This window comes from Trichogramma pretiosum, unplaced genomic scaffold (assembly GCF_000599845.2).
Source record: "Trichogramma pretiosum strain Unisexual culture from Peru unplaced genomic scaffold, Tpre_2.0 scaffold27, whole genome shotgun sequence".
NCBI lineage: Eukaryota > Metazoa > Arthropoda > Insecta > Hymenoptera > Trichogrammatidae > Trichogramma > Trichogramma pretiosum.
In genome coordinates this window covers 353,935-366,889 of record NW_019641694.1, presented here as the reverse complement: position 1 = coordinate 366,889, position 12,955 = coordinate 353,935, and the positions used below count along the sequence as shown (strand labels likewise).

At 33.7% G+C, this 12,955-nt stretch overlaps 3 protein-coding genes across 12 annotated transcripts; 1 reads left to right on the top strand and 2 right to left on the bottom strand.

Annotated features, from left to right (window-relative positions):
- Window positions 1-120: 120 nt before the first annotated feature.
- On the bottom strand, window positions 121-2,397 carry LOC106660380 (la protein homolog). 2 transcript variants are annotated; one of them, XM_014383323.2, is made up of 5 exons: window positions 2,288-2,397; window positions 1,697-1,982; window positions 1,217-1,567; window positions 900-1,039; window positions 121-779 (listed from the first exon to the last, which is right to left on the bottom strand). In XM_014383323.2, exons 2-5 carry the CDS (start codon window positions 1,910-1,912, stop codon window positions 251-253), a joined length of 1,236 nt encoding a protein of 411 aa, XP_014238809.1. In that variant the 5' UTR covers window positions 1,913-1,982; window positions 2,288-2,397; the 3' UTR covers window positions 121-250. The 2 variants fall into 2 exon arrangements, with proteins under 2 accessions (XP_014238809.1, XP_014238810.1); XM_014383324.2 differs by lacking the exon at window positions 2,288-2,397 and adding an exon at window positions 2,169-2,273.
- A 228-nt stretch (window positions 2,398-2,625) lies between these two features.
- On the bottom strand, window positions 2,626-4,109 carry LOC106648043 (putative GPI-anchor transamidase). 3 transcript variants are annotated; one of them, XM_014364691.2, is made up of 5 exons: window positions 4,030-4,109; window positions 3,819-3,962; window positions 3,134-3,739; window positions 2,939-3,049; window positions 2,626-2,869 (listed from the first exon to the last, which is right to left on the bottom strand). In XM_014364691.2, the coding sequence occupies exons 2-5, from the start codon at window positions 3,879-3,881 to the stop codon at window positions 2,630-2,632; spliced, it is 1,020 nt and encodes a 339-aa protein (XP_014220177.1). In that variant the 5' UTR covers window positions 3,882-3,962; window positions 4,030-4,109; the 3' UTR covers window positions 2,626-2,629. The 3 variants fall into 3 exon arrangements, with proteins under 3 accessions (XP_014220177.1, XP_023317686.1, XP_014220178.1); XM_023461918.1 differs by having other exon boundaries at window positions 3,819-3,958; window positions 4,030-4,104; XM_014364692.2 differs by having other exon boundaries at window positions 3,819-3,958; window positions 4,035-4,056.
- A 90-nt stretch (window positions 4,110-4,199) lies between these two features.
- Window positions 4,200-12,791, top strand: LOC106648041 (dnaJ homolog subfamily C member 13). 7 transcript variants are annotated; one of them, XM_023461916.1, is made up of 15 exons: window positions 4,200-4,880; window positions 5,017-5,284; window positions 5,375-6,220; window positions 6,306-6,734; window positions 6,815-7,225; window positions 7,300-9,330; window positions 9,404-9,916; window positions 9,978-10,559; window positions 10,631-11,036; window positions 11,094-11,376; window positions 11,461-11,674; window positions 11,750-11,935; window positions 12,010-12,150; window positions 12,241-12,481; window positions 12,557-12,791. In XM_023461916.1, exons 1-15 carry the CDS (start codon window positions 4,813-4,815, stop codon window positions 12,667-12,669), a joined length of 6,732 nt encoding a protein of 2,243 aa, XP_023317684.1. In that variant the 5' UTR covers window positions 4,200-4,812; the 3' UTR covers window positions 12,670-12,791. The 7 variants fall into 7 exon arrangements, with proteins under 7 accessions (XP_023317684.1, XP_023317685.1, XP_014220176.1 ...); XM_023461917.1 differs by having other exon boundaries at window positions 4,225-4,880; window positions 6,366-6,734; XM_014364690.2 differs by having other exon boundaries at window positions 4,225-4,880; window positions 6,366-6,734; window positions 12,554-12,791.
- The last annotated feature ends 164 nt before the right edge of the window (window positions 12,792-12,955 follow it).

The following is a 12,955-nucleotide window of genomic DNA, read 5'->3' as shown; positions in this document are numbered from 1 at the left end:
TCATGCAAGAAAATTAGATTTATGATACTGATAAATCTTGGCTCACCATGTGAAGTGACTAAATCTAAAATTTAGGTGACCATGATAATGAGATGTTAGGAGAAACATGAAACATGAAAATTTATAAAAACGAAATATTTTTATTTAAGATTTACAATATCAATGTATTATAAAAAAATTACCAAGTCTTATTAAAATTCGTAACAATTATTGATACATTATTTGAATGATTTATAAAAATAAAAGTAAACTAATTATCTAATCGCTGCTTTTTAGCATCATTTTTGAAAGGACTACGATTCCTCTTGAAACCTCTTTTGCCATTAAAACCTTTGGATCCATTTCTATTGAAGTGACGACGGTTTCTATGAGATAATTGTCCTTCCTCTATTTTTTTAAGATACTGTGTTTCTTCTTCTCCAACTACAGGTTCACATTTAATTGTGCAATCCTTTACTTCCCATTGACCATCAGTTAACTTATCCATCAATTCTTTTGCTGAATTTTCTCCTACTAAACGAAGGTATCCAAGACCATCTCCAGTTTTATAATCAATGTAAGCAACCTCTAAATTCATTTCTGCTAGCTTTTCTTTCATATTTTCTCTAGTAATATCTTCTTTGATATCTGTAATTTTTAGTATACTACCAGTGGGAATTTTAAATTTATTTTCATTTCCATCTTGTTCCTCTGAATCTTGTTTTTTATTTTTCTGATTTTTGTTTTTCTTGGATTGCCTCTCAGATTTTTCAGTTTCCTTCATTTTAACATAATCAACCCTATAATAGAAAAAAAGTTTTCATTAATGAATTATAGATTAATTTATAATATAAAGAAGTATAGAGATTGTAGTAGAAGTCAAGTTATTGAAGTAGTTTGGTATTGATCCTTCAACTTACAGCCACATTTTCACAAGTTGAGTATCATTAAACTTGATTGATTCCTGGTCAAAGAATTTTTTGGCATCTTCATAAGTCTTGAACTGCATGAAAATGGAACCTTTGAAGAAGAAATTCTTGTCTTTCTTATACTTTCTCATCTAAATAAAAATAAAAAATGTTATTTTTCATATTGCAAAATGAGTTGTGAAAATAGAAAAATAGTTTATTAAATTTTTCCAATTTATATGATCAGATATGTCTGTTGACATCATTAGCATCCAAAAAACCAGAAATACACACTTTTTACAATCACTTTAAATAAAAAAAATACTTACGACAATGCTTTCAATGCTCTCCTCGGATTCAAAATAAGCTTTCAAAGCGTCAATAGTTGAATCTAATGGGAATCCTTTCAAGTATATAGTACGTTTCTCTTGATTTTTTTTGTATTCGTCATCATAGGTGGGTAATGGCTTATCAAGTGATCGCCTGATTTTTTTCTTATCCTCGGATATTTCTATTAATTCACTATCTTCTAAAGCTTTTAAAATGATTTCAACATCTTTACTGAGTGAAGCTAAAATTTTAAAATTCAACATGACAGTCATTGGAACCCATCCTTCATCAAGGCCTGTTTGTTCAATGAGAAATTTGTCTCTTTGCATATTCACATCTCCAAAATAGAACTAAAACACAAAATACCATAAAATTAAGTAATTTAAAATTAAATAAAGGAAATGAAAATGTGCGATCTCTGGAAGAGTATTACAGAAAAAAAATTCCAAAGAATTTTTTCAAATAAATTGAATATTTACCTCAACTTGCTTCCTAATTTTAGAAAGTAGTTCTGGTGTTGGCTCTTCTTTTTGGATAGTCATAGTTTCAGATGGCTTTTCTGATGATTGTTCTTCTTTGGTCTCAGAAGTAACTTCTTTTGATGGCTCTTCTTTGGTTTCAGAAGTCACTTTTGTTGATGGCTCTTGTGTCATTTCACAAGACACTTCTGAGGTTTGCTCTTCTTTGTTAGTCATGATTTTATTTAATTGAATTTGAAAAAGTAACTAGGCAAAATATCGTATCTAATGTTGATCAAATATCAATCTGAAAATATAAACATTGGATTAATAAGTATATATAGAAAATACAATACCCGGCATGTTACATTACATGTCACACGTATTGTAAGGTTAGGGGTTCGGAAATTACTTGAAAATTTTAATGTTATTTTTTAGCTCAACAAGGAAATGGTTACTAAAAAGTTGCATATTTTTTGAAATTATTACTTACAGAAACAATCAATTATCAAAAATATTGGATAATGAATAAAATTAAAATATCAGAACTCAACAAAGAGAAAACTGGAAATACATGAAGCACGTGTGAGTAGTATAGTGTTTGATACGTACCAGGTATTCAGCGATTGTACAGCGATCTGTTCGAAGTAACCTCTATCGGACTACTGTACTGGATAGTGGATTGTAGCCTGTTCGCTGACGGCTAGGGTTCGGCGAAAGAATACATGAAATATGCCCCCTCTTCAGTTGACAATTCATATTAGACATAGAGGGCGCCTCGTGGCGGCTAGTATGAATTATACGACTTATACCAATATTCCACACGATGCTTATAATAATTATTAATAATGTACCTATGTGATTATACATTGAACGTAAATTCAGAAATTGGAAAAATAATTCAAGAAATTCAATGTGTTGATTTACAAAATCTTATGGTAATTTTTATTGACATTATGAAACTATTGTGGGGAATTCAGGAAAATACTTATATTTAATTGATGTTTTAGCATCAGAACTAATGCTACCAATACTATTTATAGGTTCAACAATTTTAAAGATATTATTAGTTAATTGGATCGGTCTCAAAGCTCCAAAGAAATTGGTAACTGGTACTTCATACAAATTCCTCTTAAATAAGTCATCTCTAACTCCTACAGTAGACAGGCAGTAATGCTTGGGGCATACTTTTAACTGCAACAAAAAGCATTTTATAGTCATCTATAAATACATTTTTCAAACAAACAAAATAAAAGAACATACAAATTCACTTAGATTTTTTTTACTGGAAGATTCAACAGTTTCAAGAAACTCAAGAGCGTAATAAGTGTAACGATCAATAATATACACTCCGATTGCCGGATCCACATGATGCTGTAATTTTTGAGTAAATAAAGGTGTTTGAATTAGTAATTATTTATGTATATTTTATAAAAACAATCAGTGAAAACAACTCACGGATAAAGAATCTTCTCCGACTAAACTTGAAGCTACAGCTAATATATTTGGTGAATAAAACTTTTCATACATTGAACTTGCTTGGCATGTATCAACAATGAATAATATTTCATGGTATCTTCTTTTTTGCCACATCTGTTCTAAAGCATCACTAAGTTCTTGACTCGTAATTTCTTCAGAATCTTGAAATTTCAGAAAACCATTTCCACCATGCCCAGTCAAGTAAATGAGAATATTAGATCCTTCATCTGTTAGTAATCGTTTTGATCTGGGTGTTTCAGCCTGCAATCTACCTGTCAATAGTCTTACGAAATTTTCTACTGTAACTTCATATCCCCTATAATCAACTTCAACATCATCCCCATACACATTTATATGCTGTTTAATATTGTTGAACACTGTAGCCGGTCGGGGATTTCTTGGATTGCATGCCATATCATCAGCAATCATTAGTATAATCTGAGAATCAGGAATACCAAGACGTTTGACACTGCGATAAATAGATAAAACATTGGCTACATGGCGATAATTAAACCAGAATCTCGATGTATCCACTAAAACTGCCCAATTATTAGAGTGATCTGTTTTGGTAAATCCTTCTGGTAACTAAACGTAGAATATAAGATTTAAGAATCGTTTGGATGAAAAAAAACTATTGACAAAAACTCGTATAACAAAGGCTTACCTCGAAAGTTTGTACACACAAAAGCGGTAAAAAAAGTAAACAGAAATAGTAATACAACTCCATGATTAGATTTGAATGCGGAATGTATCTGTCAATGTGCCCTGCTTAAAAATTACTGCACTACTCTTCAGTATCACCATCTACCTAATCGCATAATATAATCACATAATAATATGAATAACAAAATTCTGTAGTTTTTACGACATAATACCTAACTACTATTCATTTTATTTTCAGCAGACGAATTCACAAAACCAATCCGCCGTCATACATATACAGTGAATTTACAAAGCCGGTGGGGGAAGGATTGTCATCGCAAACTTCATATCGTAACTGTATACATACACAGTACACACATATAGTAAAGCATTTCTACAATTCTTCTGCAGATTCGAGCTTATCTGACTGCGTTGGCAGTTCCTTATTGTGATTCGTTTTGTATATCACGCGATAGCGCAGCATATAATATTATATGTCGTCGAACAAAAAAAGTCTTACCACCGGCTGTGTAGGATGTGCGATAGTCTCCATACGAGCCATTAAGTCAATCACACATACATACGTTTTAGTATACTCCCATTGAAGTATAATAATACTAAAGATAATGGATGATTACGAAAAACATTATTTTTACTTTTCCACTCATCGCAAAACTTAGTCAGTGATCTTTAGTCGATCATGTGTATACCTGGAGAGAGCTTGACGAACAGATTTCAGCTCGGTGGAATCATTTATTTGAAAACTGCTGTTGAAATTTTAATTCTTACATGTTGTTCCGTTCAATGTTAAACGTTTGACACGATAAATTGACATGCATTTATTTTAACCCGACGCTTTGTTTTATATTAGTAAACTCTTCATGTCTGTTGTTTTAAAGCATTTGATCGTTAATTTGATTATTTATTTTAAGTGGAGATATTGTATTCATGAGAGTGCAAGAAGTGATCGTGGGTGACATATAAATAAGAATTCGCATTTTTGCAAGGCACTCAAAATGATACCAATCAAAGATAACCAAGATGTGGCTTGCTTCCTCGTCACAAAGCATTCATGGAAAGGAAAGTAAGTAAATTAACTTTCTGTTTTTTTAATAAAAACTCTTTACAATTACTTAGTATTAATTTGAATCTCGTCATCATTTAGAAACGTCAGTTCTAATCTAACTATTTTTAAATTTCATTTTTGCTTTTCATCTTAGGTACAAACGTATTTTTTCCATTGGGTCAATGGGCATTACTACATACAACCCAAATACTCTAGAAGTTACAAATAAATGGGAGTATTCAGATTTTGTTAGTGTACAACCAAATAATAAAAATCAAGTTGGATCATATGAATTCAGTATATCTATGCGCAAAGAGAGAAAAGTAGAAACTATGAAGTTTAGTTCTGAACACAGATCCCATCTATTAACTGAAGCTTTAAAATACCTGAACAGCTTTGCAGAAAAACCAAGAGAAACTTCAGTAAGAAATGTATTACTTTTGATATATAATTAATGTATATTATTGTATATTTTGCACTAAAATTAATCATTTAAAATGACATTATTATAGAGATACCCAGCCTATAAACATCATTGGTCTGACACCCGATTACCAGTAGTATTAGAAATTACCCCATACAGTTTGGATCAGTTAGATCCAGCAACTAATATGCTATTAGCAAGTTATTATTTCAAAGATTTCGAAGGTCTTGTCACTATAAAAGATTATAAAGATGGGTTTGTTATTGTTCATGGTGGTTTTGGCAGATTGCATTTATTTTCATCTCAGTATATTGATGAAATTAGAAAAAAGTTAGTTGAATCAGCAGCCAATAATTTGGGTATTATTATAAGAATACCTAAAGAATCAATTAATCTTGAAGATTGTATTGCACAGCGATTAGGTAAATTTAGTGGTGATGAACATATAACTAGTGTATCAGAATTCACAGTTCAGAAGAATTCATCCAGACATGCTGAACCTCAGAGACGAATATTATGTTTATCTGACACTTGTTTGTTAGAGAGAGATCCTCAAACCTATAATATTTGTACATTAAGACCATTATCCGATATTTTTGCTTTAATTCGAGATAACAAACATTCCCAACTATTTCTCATTCAATATGTGAATGGACAAATACGCAGTTATTATGCCACTGAAAGAGATTCAATATTAGCATCTTTATTAGATGGTGTAAGAGCATCAGGAAATAGAGATGTACATGTGCAGATGTGTCCTACTGACAGAGGAAAAAGATTAGGTCCATTAAGCTTACCAGTTGAAGAAGATATAGAAATGTTACATGTTAAATTTTTACAGCAGATTCCTAATGGGCATACATTTGAAGATATTTTGGAGAGATTTAATGCAAACATTCCTTATAGTGGCCTTCTTTATTCAGTTTCACAAGATGTAAGTTTTTGTGTGATTTATTGATAAAAATGACCATATTTTTAATGATTACGAAAAAAAATTTTTTTTATTTATTTTTTTTTAGATATCGATTTTGAATATATTTTCAAGTCGCGTAACTGTTAACAATAGACCTAATTTTCAGGGCCTGTTCACCGAAAATAAAGATAAAATCTTAATCAACGCTCTTAATGCTGTCGTGCATAAAGATCTTAGTTCGGATTCAGAAATTGAGTCTCAATTCCACGCTCTGCGGCGATTAATCGCTAGCAAAGTTGGTTTCACAGCTTTTACGAATCTGCCAGGTTTCCGCGAGTCTATTGGTAGTCGAGTTGTTATGGCATTGAAACGTCAAAATTGCGGCGTGACTCAAGCTGCAATTGATTGCGTCTGTGCTCTCATGCAACCCATGCACGATGAATGCGATTTGCGACAAGAGCAATTGAACAAAAGCAGCTTGCTGGGAAATAGTAAATTTTTAGAAAGTTTACTTGACATGTGGATTTGCCATATTGTAAGTTGATACGCAGAAAACTAGTGATTATTGGTTAAAATAAAACAACAAATGCAACACAATTTTATCTTTACTTTCAGACTCACGGGACCGGAGCGTTAGTTGTTTCGGCAATGTTAGATTTTTTGACGTTTGCTCTGTGCGTTCCGTACAGCGAAACTACCGATGGAAAACATTTTGATAATTTACTGGAAATGGTAGCTGAGAGAGGAAGATCTCTGTTTCGATTGTTTCAGCATCCATCCCTAGCGATAGTAAAAGGAGCTGGCTTGATCATGAGAGCAATAATAGAAGAAGGTGTGCAAGAAGTATCTGCTAAAATGCAAGAATTGGCACTTGCAGAAGGTGCCTTGCCCAGGCATTTATTGAATAGTCTTTTTTCTGCGAGTACTGATGGTAGATTATTGACTCACCGTCAATTATGCAGACATCTGGTTGGTCTTTGGGTTACTGGTCACCCAACAGCCATGGGATTATTGAAGAGAATCATGGTAAGTTTTATAAAATTCTATGTCTTCTGTGTAATTTTTTTTTTAATTTTAAAACGTGAATATGAATTTTTCAGCCAATTGGACTGCTAAATTATTTGGATTCCGATGAAAAAGTACCCGATCGATACTTAGAACAAGAAAGACTTGATCATCGAGATAATGTTAAAATAGCCTTGGATCATGCTGCAAGAAACCGAAAAAATCCGCAGTGGCTTATGATTGAGAAACAAATAAAAGTTGTTGAAAAGCACTTGGAAAATGCCTTAGAGCATTGGGGTGCTAGAGTAGGCATCGAGAGGCGAGAAAAAATGAGAGATCGTCCTATTGTTTTAAGAAAACGTCGCGAAAGAGTTAAATCTGAATCCAATTGGAAACTTTTCTACTACAAGTTTAATCAAGACCATGCGCTACCTAATTTAATCTGGAATCACAAAACACGAGAAGAGCTACGTTCAGCGCTTGAAAATGAAATTCGGGCTTTTTCCTCTGATAAAGATTTATCGGGTACTACGTTGATTGCGTGGAATCATCGCGAATTCGAAGTGCAATATCAATGTTTGTCAGATGAAGTGAAAATCGGTGACTATTATCTACGACTATTATTAGAAAAAGATTCGCTGGAAAATCCCATTAGAAAATCGTACGAATTTTTTAACGACTTGTATCATCGTTTTTTACTGACTACTAAAACTGAGATGAAATGTCTTTGCTTGCAAGCCATGACTATAGTTTACGGTAGATATTACGAAGATATCGGACCTTTCTCCGACACGAAATACATAATTGGAATGTTAGAGCGTTGCATTGATAAAACTGAACGAGATCGATTGGTCATGTTTACGGAGAAACTAATACTGCACCGCAAAAATGTCAAAGACATAATGGATCAAAATGGCATCAAAACTTTGGTTGATCTTTTGACTTTGGCTCACTTGCATACGTCGAGGGCGGTGGTTCCTACTCAAACAAATGTCATTGAAGCTGGAACCGATAGTGAAGCCACGATGGAAAAAGAATGGTACTACAATGATGGAGAAAAAAGAAAGGGTCCAATCAGCATCAAAGATTTAAAGGCTCTGTACGCAAGCAATACCATAAACCATAAGACCAAAGTGTGGGCACAGGGTCTTGATAGTTGGCGAGTCATTGCTCAAGTTCCTCAATTGAAATGGTCCCTGGTCGCCAAGGGTAATCCCGTGATTAACGAGAGCGAGCTATCGACTTTGATATTGAATATTTTGATCCAGATGTGCAATTATTATCCGTGCAGGGATCCCGACGGTGCTATAATAAGGCCATTCCCACGTGTCAAACGTCTTTTGTCGGATCTTCAGTGCCTGCCCCACATAGTACAGTTGCTACTCACCTTCGATCCAGTGTTGGTTGAACGCGTTGCTACCTTACTCTGCGAGATAATCAGGGATAATCCAGAAATATCCAAAGTGTACTTGACCGGAGTTTTTTACTTTATTCTCATGTATACCGGATCCAACGTTCTTCCGATTGCTAAATTTCTCCAACTCACCCACATGAAACAAGCTTTTCGAGGCGACGACGTTCAAATTTCCGACATCATGCAGAAGAGTATCCTAGGCCAGTTACTGCCGGAAGCCATGATCAATTACTTGGAGAATCATGGACCAGAAAAGTTTGCTCAAATATTTTTAGGTGATTTCGATACGCCGGAAGCTATTTGGAACGCGGAAATGCGTCGCACATTGATCGGTAAAATAGCCGCTCATATATCTGACTTCTCGCCGAAATTGAAGAGTCACACCATGGCCAGATATCAGTACATACCTATACCAGCCATAAGGTACCCACAACTCGAGAAGGAGCTGTTTTGTCAGATATTTTACTTGCGTCACCTATGTGATACGGTCAAATTTCCCATGTGGCCAATATCAAATCCCGTCAAATTACTGAAAGATGTTTTGATCGAGTGGAAAAAAGAAGTGGAGAAAAAACCACCAGCGATGACAATCGACGAAGCCTATAAAACGTTGGGTTTGCAAACTGGTCAGTATCATGATGAATCTATCGTTCGAAAATCTTATTACAAGTTGGCTCAAACATATCATCCTGACAAAAATCCTCAAGGCAGAGTGAGTGAAAAACAATTCATAATTTTCATAAATCCATGGAAAACTAATTTGATATTTCTTTTAAAATTTTCAGGACAAGTTCGAGGCTGTAAATCAAGCATACGAGTTTTTGTGTAGCAGAAACTGCTGGAATTCAGATGGTCCAAATCCTGAAAATATAATTTTAATTATAAGAACTCAAAGTATCCTCTTTTCAAGATATGGGAAGGAATTAGCTCCATATAAGTACGCTGGGTATCCACAACTCATCAAAACTATTAAACTAGAATCTGATGATGAGCGATTGTTCTCAAAACCTGTGCAACTGCTTATTGCGGCAAGCGAACTCTCGTACCACACGGTTCACTGTTCTGCTTTAAATGCAGAAGAATTAAGAAGAGAGGGTGGATTCGACATTTTGTTGAACGCTTACACTAGATGTGTTTCGGTTTTAAATAAATCCAGTAAACCTGCTGACATAGCAGTCCAAGTTTGCACTTACATTACCAAAAGTTTCACCGTAGCTGGTAATTTCAAGGGCTGCAGAGAAAAGATTGTCGAACTTCCTCAATTGATAAAAGATCTTTGCCGTATATTGCATTTCAAGGTAAGATAACGATATTTTTAAATATTGAAGCTGCTACAATAATTTTTTTTTATTTTTACAGCACTTGACAAAATTATGTTCCGACGCGACCGAGTGCATCTCTTCGCTTGCCACGGACAGTATTTTGCAAATGCAATTCTTACAATTTGGAGCTCTGTGGTACCTACTATTATTCCTGTTCAACTATGATTACACTTTGGAAGAAAGTGGAGTGAAAAAGACGGAAGATGAAAATCAACAAGAAAGCGCAAATACACTTGCGAAGTTAGCCATAAAAGCATGCGCTAGGTTGAGTGGATTTTTGAAGAATGAGAACGAAACGCCACACAACCCAGTGACGGTTGCTGCTCTTGAAAGCTTACTAACCCCGTACCTAGCGCGGAAGCTTTCTTCGGATCAACCAGAAGAAATTCTCAAGACTATCAATTCGAATTGTTGCAACCCTTATTTGATATGGGATAATAGCACTAGGGCAGAATTAACTAAATATCTCGAGAGTAAGGTTCATGAAAAAGTTGTTAGCAGTAATGGCAACTTAGAGCATGACTTCTCGGACTTCAAGTATTCGGCTCACAAGGATGAGTTAGTGATTGGAGAAATTTTCGTAAAAAATTACAATGAACAACCCAATTTCCAAATTTTGGTAATTTAATAGTGTTACACAAAATTTACAACTTTTAATAATTTTATTATTCATTATTATTTTTATTTTAGAACCCACAAGGATTCGCACTTGATTTGCTGGATTATCTAGTTAAAGTAGAAAATATTAAGACTATCAGTGATAGTCGAATGGAAAAGAACGTCACTATGTCTTTAGAAGCATTAAAAAATATTATAAAATATAACCCTGGCGTGGAAATTCAATGCATTGGTTATTTTAAATTACTCTTTAGCTTGATCAGTGGTTCAAACAGTGCATCCATTCGAAGCGCAGCTTTGGAAGTTATATACAATGTTACACATAATCAGGAATGTGTAAATGATATTGCATCAAATGAAGTAATAGCTCATTTATTACTCAGCTTGAATATACTGCGAGACAAACAGATTTTGATTTTAGAAATTTTACACGCTTTGATGAGCACTACCAGAATTGTGAAGGATGCCCTCATTAAAGGTAAGTTGATTATTCATGTTTTATTCATTTATTTATACTAATGACGATTTATTCCAGGCGCTGTAATCTATGTTCTTGATTTGTTTTGTAATTCAAATAATATACAAATCCGTGAACTTGCTGCCGAACTCTTGGCAAAAATGTCTTCAGATAAACTTGCTGGACCTAAAGTCAAATTGGACATTTCGAAATTCTTGCCATACTTGTTCAGTGAAGCTATTCGCGACTCGCCAAAGCAGTGTGTCCAGATGTTTGAAACTCAACACGAGAATCCTGAACTCATTTGGGATGATGAAACTAAAGCTAAAGTATGCGCAAGCGTCTCGGAACTTAAATCGGAGTAAGTGTATATTCAAACCCATGATTACTTGGTTAATATCAGTAATCAATAGTTTTTTTATAAAAAAAAATTGTTAAACTATAGGTTTTACAAGCTGCAAAAGAATGATGAAAAAGTTATTCTGAAATTACCGGAAAACAAGAACAATATCGATATTGCCAAGAACGAAGTGGTAATTGGTGGAGTCTATATCCGACTATTTATTTCAAATCCAGCTTGGGTTTTGCGAAAACCAAAAGAATTCTTAAGCGAATTAATGGATACCATTTTGACGTTGATGGCTAAGGATAAAATGGAGGTAAGTTTTCTGAGTTTAATTTTTTCCATTACTATTATTTCTTACCTGTTTCACGAAAATTAAACATTTTTTTAGTCGGAAACATTAGACCTTGCTACACAGGGATTAATTTGCCTTCTGCAGTCACAACCTTCTCTTGCGGATCATGTTCCATCTTTTGGTTACATACCAAGATTATGCCGGCAAATGTCCGTTCAGAGTGCTCAAACTTTTGTTTATAAAGCAGCTATTTTAATACTTCATCAATTGGCTAATAGCGAGGTACTGTAAAAAATCATATCATATGTATATCCTGTATAGATCGATGCATCATTCATGCATTTTAAAAATTTTAGATTTGTATAACTTCGATGAGTCAAACAGAATGTATACGCCCACTGAAATATGCTATGCAGACGCGCAAAGATATGATTGCAGTAGCATGTGAAACGTTAAACAAGCTATTTTCCACCAACGAAGATAGACTTATAAAGCAGGTTAATACGCCATATTTTTGTTTGTTCTTTAAATGTATCTTTTATTTAGAAAAAATCAAACTCATTGCAAAATATTTTCAAATGTATTAGGCTTTAGAAGCAGAAATGGTATCTTATCTTTTAAATATTTTGGAAAATGAATCGAGTTACATCGAAAACTCTGCTGCAACTAAAGCTCAAATTGTCAAGGCACTAAAATCAATGGCAAAGAGTATTTCGTATGGAGATAAAGTAAATGGTATTCTCGAAAAGTCCAATGTTTGGGCACAATACAAAGACCAAAAACACGATTTGTTTATATCAAATGTATCTTCAAGCAGTTATCTTACTGGTACGTTACAAATTATGCATACAATAATACATGGAATGATTTTGAAACAATTTTTAATAAGTTATATTGTAGCAGGTACACTGACAACCGCCGGTTACTTGACAGCTGGTCCGAGTTCGACGATTCAAACACAACCGCCGCCTGTTGACAAAGAAGACAATTTTTTACATAATCAACAAAGTATATGATGCTAAAAGCGATTATTGTTAAAATGAATATTTAAAAACGGCGATGTTTAAAGTTAAAAACTCTTACATCTGTGATTAATGTAATTTTAAGAGAAAATTTTGCTTTATATTAAAACGAATAAAATGGATAATGTACATAGAGTATTATAAAATTATATAATTTTGTAAAAATCACAATATATAAACTATTTTATATGAATAAAACTAATTTTTCATTTATGCAAGTGCAAGAAATCATTTTAGTAAAACAGTCTCATTTGTTGCATGCACAGAATGATAGTACATT